The 10106-nt window shown below is 39.6% G+C and overlaps 1 protein-coding gene across 1 annotated transcript in view; it reads right to left on the bottom strand.

Moving 5' to 3' along the window:
* Positions 1-3132: 3132 nt before the first annotated feature.
* Positions 3133-10106, bottom strand: part of ApepP (Aminopeptidase P) — a 35592-nt gene continuing 28618 nt past the window's right edge. Inside the window, exons 11-14 of the mRNA XM_071591826.1 lie at positions 9407-9584; positions 8025-8200; positions 5029-5143; positions 3133-4506 (exon numbers count right to left, since the gene is read on the bottom strand). Coding sequence (XP_071447927.1) covers positions 4454-4506; positions 5029-5143; positions 8025-8200; positions 9407-9584 — 522 coding nt within the window. The 3' untranslated portion in view covers positions 3133-4453. The remainder of the gene's footprint in view (positions 4507-5028; positions 5144-8024; positions 8201-9406; positions 9585-10106) is intronic.

The raw sequence follows: 10106 nt of genomic DNA, 5'->3' as shown, positions 1-10106 counted from the left end.
CAAAAATTCTCACTTGGGCCCTTAAGTCCCACATCCAATGCTGAGCCCTTTAGTAAGTCCAATTCTCTACCCCCTAGACTACCACATCCCCATGAAAGCCAACATTTTAACCATATTAAATGGCTAGCAACTCTGTCAAACACAATTATACAAGAGTAGTTTAAAAACTTCTCGGAATGGAATAGAAATAAACGACTTACCTCAGTGAAACTTTATTTTTCAATGCATTCTTCAAGTACACTAATACTCTTGGTCCAGCAATATTCCAATGTGTTGATCCCATCTCGAAAATTAGATTCCTTCAGGCCTGCAAAATACCGGTCCACTTTAGCTGTTAGTTCTTTGTTTAGAGAGAACCAAGGAAACTTTGAGCTTGGGGAAGAGATGGAAATGTTATGGAGCCAAATCAGGCAAATAAGGTGTGTGTTTCACAATTCATACCTTAGTTGACGTATTTTTGCCATGGCACCAAGGCTAGTGTGTGTGGGTGCATTGTCTTGATGAAAGATGAATCTCTTCCTTGCTGAAACTGGCCTTTTTCCGTGCATCTGTTGCTATAGTTGATCCAGGAGGTTAACATACTAATGCTCAGTAACAAAATAAACTATCAGGAAAATCCCTTTTGCATCACAGAAAACTGAAGCCATCACCTTTCCAGCAGACTGTATTGCCTTTGCTTTCTTAGGTGGCGGTGATTTCTCATGTTTCCACTGCTTTGACTGCTGTTTTGTCTCTGGGTAGTCTATAGTAGTGGACCAAGTTTCATCCGTGGTCACAAACCAGCGCAGTAAATCTTGTTAGTTTGCTCGGAAATTTACATTCTGATCCTGTGTCAAGAGACGCGCACCCAACTCGTAGATAATTTTCTCATATCCAATTCCACTGTTAAAATGTGAAATGCCTGTTCAGATGACATTCCCTACAGCTTCAGCGGTTTCTCGAACTTTCAGTTGGCGATCCTCCATGAATATTTAATGTACTTTTGCAATTATTTCTGGGGTAGTGGCAAATTTTGGCCGACCACTGCAGGGATCATCATCTAAGCTGTCCCGACTAAACTTGAACTCCTTGGTCCACTTGGCAACAGTTGAATATCAAGGAACAGAGTCCCCCAGCATGTTCTGAAAGTCAGCATGAATTTCCTTTGCTTTAATACCTCTTCTAATAAAGTATTTAATCAAAGCTCGAATCTCAATTTTTTTCCATATTCTCAAATTACTGGACGGGAAAAAAAACAGAGAGGCATCTACATCACAGGTCTCTTCTCAGATCACTGACACATTACTTTTTTACTTATTAAGGATTACAACTTACTACGCTGCAAACTCGATGCTCAAGCACAGGTGGTGATTCGGAGAGCCTTTCAAGCTACCCTCGTAAATTTTCACAGAGTAAAAGAATAGAATTTTGAGAATTATTTCAAGAGAAGAAATAGTTCACATTCTTTTCTGTTAGCTGGGTTAACAAGATACAACCTGAAATGTAACAACACTCAGTGAAGTGAGGTGGGAGGGGAAGAGAGGCTGTGCAGTGTGATGGGGTCAAGGAAGGGTTTAAGGCCCCAACACGGAGACTGGCCACCTGGACAATGCGCTCACACCTCAACAGTGGAGGTAATCTCAAAGAAGTGGTCAAGGGTACACAGAGCAAGGTGCCCTGCAACACTTGTTTCTGTCCTTGTTACATGACAAGTTAGGATGAGCAACATAGGGGAGAACAGAAAGAAAGGAAGGGAATAATATTTTGGTGAAAAACTGGAAACTGTTTAATCAAAAGTAAATGAAAAGTGTACCTTTAAAAATTAATTTAGCATGCAAAAGTTTTGTGTGGGTGAACAATGTAAAATATGCTTCTGAGTATTGACAACAGCGGTGGGGGTTTGGGGGGTGCAACACTAAGCAGAAGGTTAGATTCAGGAGGAAGTGTTGGTGTCCATGAATGGGGCAAGTCAAGAGGGAAGTCGATCTGACGTCCCCAGGGTCCAGGAATGGTAGGGAGGGGAACTTTTAGAATAAAGGAAGTGATGCCGCTCTTCTTCATAACTGAGGTAGACTTCCTTTAACTATGGATTAATGTTTTAGTCTTCATAGGAAATGCATAAACAGTGACAGTGCCAGTGAGGAAAATCTATACAAAATGTATTACTACCCCTGAAATAGAAACACAATTCACTGCAACCATGGCTGATAGGCTCACGGTCAAACCGAAACATGTTTCTCTGCAATCCCACAACGTTTTTGTAATTTTCAAGGACTTTTCCAGGCTTTCCACACTCTTCCAAAATCCAGGACATTTCCAAGTTTTCCAGGTGACTAACTAGAATAACTATGGTGACCTGGGAGTTAATTTCAGAGGGTGGGCACTTCAGCCGGGAGAACTAATCCACCACACAAGGAGGCCGACTTCTTCTAATCGTTTTAGTTCAGCTGTTGGATCCATATTCCAAATCCCCACGCTTGTTGATATATAATGAAATCTCATCACTTCTTAATATGTGCTCCCCTCTCCATGGTTACTGCAGCACTTCCTTTGCCCAACTTGGGTAGATCAACCTTGTTTTTGGCATAAGACTCCTTCAAGACAGAGATTGATTTGCACTCGCTGTGTAGATATTAATTTTCCATCAGCTATATTTGTGTTCCAATACTTCAATGGAAATGCATTCTTTGGCTCCAGACTTACCACCTCACAGAGCAGGATCACAGTCCAAAGCAATGCAGCTGATGTATGCTGGGATGTTTTGAGCATATTTGAGCCCTTTCTCTATGATCCTCATCTTCTCTGGCTTGGAGCGCTCTTTGGACACATTAACTATCCCATCACTGGACTTACCATTACGCAACTGTGTAAACACAACAGTAGATCCCCAAGTGCTGAGAGAATGATCGGTCCAAGACTGGAGATTGTTATTATTTCATTACTGTATATCTTACCCCATAAGCTGACCAATGCATATGACATTCCCTGATTTTTCATGTTAGAATTTACGAAAAATACTCATGTAAGACAGAAATGGATCAAAATATTTCGGTGTTAACACTTAATACGAAGAAAATTGATTAGTGATATTAAAAAAATTAGTAGCCAGGCGTATATCAATGTTTATTCATCGTAGAAATTTGTCATCATAGCTGCTAAATCATTTCCACATTTATTTTGTTTCCACTTTCCTCTTACACAATGTTATATCCACATCCATGTAGCAAAATGCTGATTCCATATTTTTAAAAAGAAGTTATGACAGTCTTACTTTTAACTTTTCCCCATGACTTTTTCAAGCTAGAAATTAAAAGCTGTTTCATTCTTCCTGCTGGAATGACATCATGAGTTAGTGCCTCATAATCTTTTGTTAGTAATCAAGTGGCAGTTTCAGGGGTGGCTGAACCATTTAACAGCATATGAATGTAAATTTTGTCACTCAATCTGCAATTACTATTTGATCTTATCAAGATTTATGTTGAAAACAAGCATTTCCAATGCCCTTACAATTGCTCACGTACTTATTAAGGTTGAATGCCTGTAGACTCTGAGTTTATCAGGGGAGATACAATGCGTACGCATATTAGCAGAGGGGCGATATCCTTGTTGGCCCAACCTGTATCAAGTTTTGCAGTGGCACCACACGCAAGATGTTATTACACACACAGTGCATTGCACAAATTTATGATTAGGGAATTTTTTTAGGAAGAACTTTCAGCTAAGTATTAAGACTCTGTTGCTTAAATTTGTAATCAAGGTTATCATTTTCTCTGCCTGGTGCGGGAAAAATACTTAATATGGTAATTGCCCACTTCAGTTCATTGAGATGTATCAGCCCATCAAAACTTTGAACTTCCATTATTTTCTATTAATACATTGTGCTTTAAAAACCATGTCATCTTCCAATGATATTCAACATTTGTTTTTTTATGAAGGCTCAGAAAACTGGTGCCAGCTGGGAAGCTTAGTGAACCTAGTGCTCCCCCGATTTAGTTAGTTGCAAATGCTCCATTGTGGCTCTCCCTCTTTTCCTTTACTCTTGGTTACAACAAATGACCTTCTCATCATTTTAAGTTTTAAGATGCATTTTGATACATTACTACAATAACATCTACATATATCAACAGTAACCATTTCATTTATGTAATGGATGTTTGGCTCATTCAGTAATGCTAAATCATTAATTTTCCTAAAGAATAATAGGTGTTCCCTCTGACATTTTATCTTGGGGTGTAAATAGATTCAAAACATGAATTAATAGGGGCTAAAAGTCTTGGAGCATTAATGTTTGGATTAGACACTAAGTCAATGTGATAACAACTACAATATTTTCTCATCCATTACTGCATGTTTTATTGTATTATATCAATGCAAATATGCTACAAAAATAGCCACAGTCACCTCCAGAGTCTGTTTTAACCATGGTGAGAGCCCTTACGTCAGCAACATACTGGAGCAATTGGTCCTCACGGCATCACACTAGGCTGTGATCAGCATGCATTACTTTCCCATTGCATTTCCCTATCGCTGAAAATTTCAATTTTTTATTAATTTAAGAAAATACTTGGCACCAGTGCGCTTCTGCCACATAATATTATCCTCTCCAGATTATACACAGTTTACATATTCTTTTGCTCTCAAGGAAATTTTTTTTAAGAAACCACGCCATTGTGAACACTATCTTTCAATGGATGACTTCCCTCTCGTACAAACATGGACAAGCCATTCAGAAAGTTCAAAACGATGAGATTGCATTGCTCACCACTTAGCTCTCTCATTAGAAAACAAACATTTGTGTATTGACGAATTAAATGAATCAGGTAAAAATAAACATTCCAATACCTCCAGTTAAATCAATATTAAAAAAACAAAAAAAAAAATTAAACCATATTAAAACAGAATTCAAATGAAAATCTTTGAGGAAATGGTGATATTTTAATGTAAAAAAAAGGGGTACTTCAAGAGTGCAGCCCCACAAAAAAGTATGCCGCAAACATCATCCCAAGAATTCTAAACTTGGTGACTTTCTTATTGCCAGTCCTTGCTAACCAATTGGCTCCGTTTCGCGATACAGCCACTCCCTGGCCTCCTGGTGGCCCAGCTTCTTCAGCAGTGGTCCAACCTTCTCTCGGCACATGGCGTGGTAATCATTCAAATACGCCACCTGCAAGATGGAAAAAGGCCACTGAGTATGAGCCGTCTGGCGGGAGCACCGCCCGCAGGCGCTCCCATTGTTGAAACTTCGGAGCATGTTTGCCGAGATATGAGCAGGCTTAAGCCACGGCATCTCTTGGAAACGTAGGCATGATGCCAAGTGGTTCACTAGAATAGAAGGTAGATTGCTGCAATTTTTGCAGACTTCATATAGACCATCTCATCCCATCACTGCCTTCTGCTTGGTTGGTTCCTGGATGGCAAATATTTTAGAGACCGGGAGGAGGGAAGCCCAAAGCATATGTCAATATTCCTTTGACCACAGGAATCACCAAAAAGATTCCCAGAATCTGTAGGAAGCATTACTTCGGCACTAGATACAACCATGTGACAATGATAGCTGACCATTTGACAAGGCCTAAGAACAAAATTCAATGATGGAGTACACTGATTGTATACGAAGGAGTACACTGAGTGCCAAGCTCTTGAGGGGAGTTCTACATCGGGGAAACCTGCCAATCACTGAATTTCTGAATAAAAGAGCACCAGAGAGCAACGGAGAATAAACATATCAGCTGATCCGCCATCTCCAAACATATGCGGAGCAAACCAGGGGCCGTAAATTTGGCAAAGCGCAAGTAACTGCAAAAGAGAGGCGATACTATTCCAGATTGATAAGAGGGGCAATTGAGACGGCAGTAAAACCGGCAAACTTCAAACAAGAAGTTGGATACCCACTACACAGTGAATGGAAAAGAGCCATCTGGTCACCAACCAATCAGAAGGCAGCAATGGGATGAGATGACCTATATGAAGATGGCAAAAATTGCAGTCATCTACCTTCAACCTGAAGATGCCAGCTGGAATGCTGGCAGAGCTGTTGTCAGTGCCAGTCAGCATATGCAGTGAAAACCCAAGAAGCATGCAGAGCTCAATGCAATATCAATATGATCAATCAAAAGTCAGTGAGCAATCCATCAAGTGACTATGTGGATACTTTAAACTCCTGTTTGAGACTGTGAGACTCTCTCTCTCTCTGCACTGCTAGAGCCAGCAGTTTTCCCAAGCACTATCAAGTTGCTCCTATCCTCCATTGGGCTTAAGATAAATGCTTATTAAGAGGAAATTAAAGAAAAATTAATTATTATTCCACATGAAAATATTGATTTTCTTGTACCATATGAAGTAACTTCGAGTCCAGGTATTAAATGTTTTTAGCATCTTTCACCTTCAAAATCCTTCATCCAAGGTAGAAGAGTAAGGTTATGTTTTTTATAAACAAAGATTTCATCTACACTTGATATACACCACTTACATCTTTATCAGAAATAAAATCCTCATTTAAATTTGAACAAAAACCTCCCTCCTTCATTTCCTCCAGACTTTCTTCCCACCATGGCGACCTACCAAGAGAAAACCACTATGCCGTCAACCACCTACATCAACCTTCCACATCCTCTCAACATATTCCCCCTCATTCTCACTCATATGATGATCATGTGATGAAAAGGAGGCATTCAAATGCACACTGTAGTATAATACATTTCATTGAACTAGAGGACAGTACAAACTGCTCTTTATTTTATTTTCAGGCTTGAGACAGGATTTCCCCAAAACCTTTCTCTCGACATAATAGTTCTTTTGGAAATTTCATTTTGGCAGCTACTTTATTAAGTGCCCTTTTATAATGGCATCTGACCAGCAAAAGCATTTTAATTAGAGATTTAAGGATAGGCATTTATATCTTGAATGACATAGGTACATGAACTATAGTTTAGGTAATGACACTTGTATGATGATACATGTAATGATACTTTAAAATTGTATGATTAACATGATCTCTTCAAACAGAAAAAGCCAGTTTATAAAGCGAGCCCTGTTGTCCACAACCAGCTTTTACCAGAACCTCATTTGGCTAATTAAGCCATGCTAATAAGTGGGATCAATTATCTCCATTGCAAAAAAAATAGATCTGGATTGATTAATTGATTATTCATCAATCATGAATCATATAATAATCAATTTGTACTCCAATTCCTTGGGGAAAAAAAAACCTTCCTCACACACCACACCACACAACTTAGGCAAATCACATTTTATCCTCGCCAGTCTAGGCTGAGAGAGAAGCACAACGACAAATTGGAGGAGACACTCGGCACACTCCTGAAGTCTTTGTGGCGTGAGGATAGCAGTGGAATTAATATGACAAAAATCTTGTTTTTTCCTTAATTATGTTTATTGCAGCCTACTCTGATGAGTAAATTTCACATATTTTATGGTCTCAGCAAGGATTGGGCTCTACCCTCACCTATCAAACTTGGGCTAATTACTACAATTTTCAGATGCAATATGTATTCATGGCAGTGGAGTGTACTCTTCATCACAAATATATCAACGAGAATAGAGTATTTTAATAAGCACATACATATGATTTTCGTTCATTACACCGAGAAAGGCCAAGCAAAAACCATTTGCATCGACAAAACAAAATGGCAGTGACTGCCATGCAGAACAACAGACAAGCAAACAATGGATGGGTAAATGGGGGGGTGTGTGGCAGGGGGGATGTGCTTCATGCCGGAGAAGGAGTGGGCATGTCCCGTGAATAGTGGGCAACGTCATCACGAACAGAGGCCATTACCGATGGCTAAGGGGCACCATGAGTTATGAACGAGCAGGAGCCCTCTAAGCAGGCCAAAAGAGAGTGCAATCGCACGGGAAGGTGCTATGCCAGAGGCAATACATGGTGGCAGCCACGGTTGATTCAATTCCTAGGCCAAATCTGCCACCTTGAGGAATCAAGGGATGCGTGAGGGAACCCTGCCTACCCAGAACACTCAAGCTCTCACGCACACGGTGTGATGGCATGACCTGCCGTTGCCTTCTCTTACCTCCTTCTCAGTCAATACTTCTGGCACCAGCATCTTCGTTTGAATTGGCACCAGGGTAATAGTTTCAAAGGTGAGAAATTCTCTCTCTTTGAAATTATAAGGAGTTGAAGCCGGTACAATCCGAACAATGTTCTCCAACCGTATACCAAACTTTCCATCTTCATAATAGCCAGGCTCTGTGAATGGAAAATGTTAAGGTTTAAGTATCCACTCAGAGAGAACAGACATTCAATTATCTATCACTCCCAAAGTGAACTGGCCATCAAAGCCTCTAAATTAGACGTTACTTTAATCACTTGAGTTTAGTAATCACGGATGGCATATGTGCATACGAAAATCTTAAGTCCTACAACTACAAAAGCAGGTTCCAAGGCTGTCAACAGATCTTCCACTCCCACCCTGTACGTGTGCCTTTCCTGTGAGGCAAGAACACACTTATAGCGTAACAGCCCTCCACTACTTCATTATTTTAGCTGCTATTTTACGATGGTAAAATATACGGTATGTTACACAAAACCCAAAAAGATACATACATACATACTGCAAACATTTAAATTTACATATTTATAATTGGCTGTCATGGATTAACTTCTCACGAACTGCCAATTATGCGCACCTACCATAATCGACAGTTATGGATCTCACAAGTAGTTAACACCACCAATGCAATCCACTAAGTAATGAGATAATTACGGGGTCCATATGTTTATTTAACGTTTTGCTAACCCTTTTTCAATGGTTGTCATGACTTATGGGTGGATTAATATCTCTAGTTTCTCCAACTGACCATTAGCCCCTTTAACATGGAGAAAATAGCATACATTTAATAGGATATCCCCTTATTGACCAAGTAAAGATGGAATATACACCACCATTGTATAAGAACAATAAGATAATCAACAATAAATATTATTTCATTCAAATTTTTTTCAATATTTCCTTGTGATGTAACATTTCATGAGAAATGATCTCGGTCATCAAAAGACACAAGCAGGAGTTCCACTCAGCCACAACAGGGGGGAGAGGGAGAGCACAATTCAGCTATTTATCAAGTTTCACCAATGGAATTTAAATAATTTTTATGGCAAATGCACCCTAACCATAAACAAGGACCCAATGATAAATGAATCATTCTCTTGCCTTGTCTCGATTGAATTTAACAAATGTAAACAATGGATTTCCCATTGTAGAGCCATCACTACCGGACACTACTTTTCTCCCTACATTATTGTAAATGGCCTTCAGGTAAGTACCCCTGAAAATACTTCTTTACCTACTTATGAGCTTTAGTTCCTCACAATACTTGGAAAATTGGAAGAGAGACAAATGCGAAGATATATTTTGGGGCTCCTAAACCCAAGGCAGAGCATAAACTTCCTCACCATTTGACAAAAACATTCCTTCTTCCAGTCCAGGGTCATCTGGCAAGGTACGCCATGACACTCCAATTGGCCCCTCGTGCACATTAAGGTACGCTCCAATGCCATGGCCCGTGCCGTGAAGGTAGTCCAGCCCGACATCCCAGAGAGGCTTGCGAGCCAATGTGTCCAGGCAATTGCCCTGCAACACATTCATATTTTTAAAATGAGCATTTTCAGACTTTGTTCAAAAATAACATTAAAAAAAATCTTACAAAAACAGACACCTATAGCATTGTTTCTACAATTAACAGCCCTGTTTCGCTCCCCTTTACAATTATGTCTGAAGCATCTATGTTTTTGTGTTGTAATTCCGGTTAAATGGAGAGCATATTTTTGAGAAGAAAGCGGGCTTTCATTATTTTAAATGTACCATCATGTCAACATTAACCACCACAAGCCATCATTCAAATACAATACACTGAAAACAAGGCCAAAATGACTGAATCTACTGAACATATCCATCGGGAAAAAACAGCCCTTCCTTCATAGCGCTGCACATATCCTACAAATCTCCATCATTAGCATTTCTCAAATCATAACTTCAATATAACAGCAAAACATTACAGATTTCTACTCGGCAACCAAAAATCTTGCCCATATGTCAACAATGATGAACAAGAGTGTGTGTTTTGGAGGAGGCATCTCCACGACCTTTAACATT

Source organism: Hetaerina americana, unplaced genomic scaffold (genome assembly GCF_022747635.1).
Source record: "Hetaerina americana unplaced genomic scaffold, ioHetAmer1.1.p SCAF_5, whole genome shotgun sequence".
Classification (NCBI taxonomy): domain Eukaryota; kingdom Metazoa; phylum Arthropoda; class Insecta; order Odonata; family Calopterygidae; genus Hetaerina; species Hetaerina americana.
Note: the sequence above shows the minus strand (reverse complement) of the source record. Positions and strands in the feature narration are given on the sequence as shown.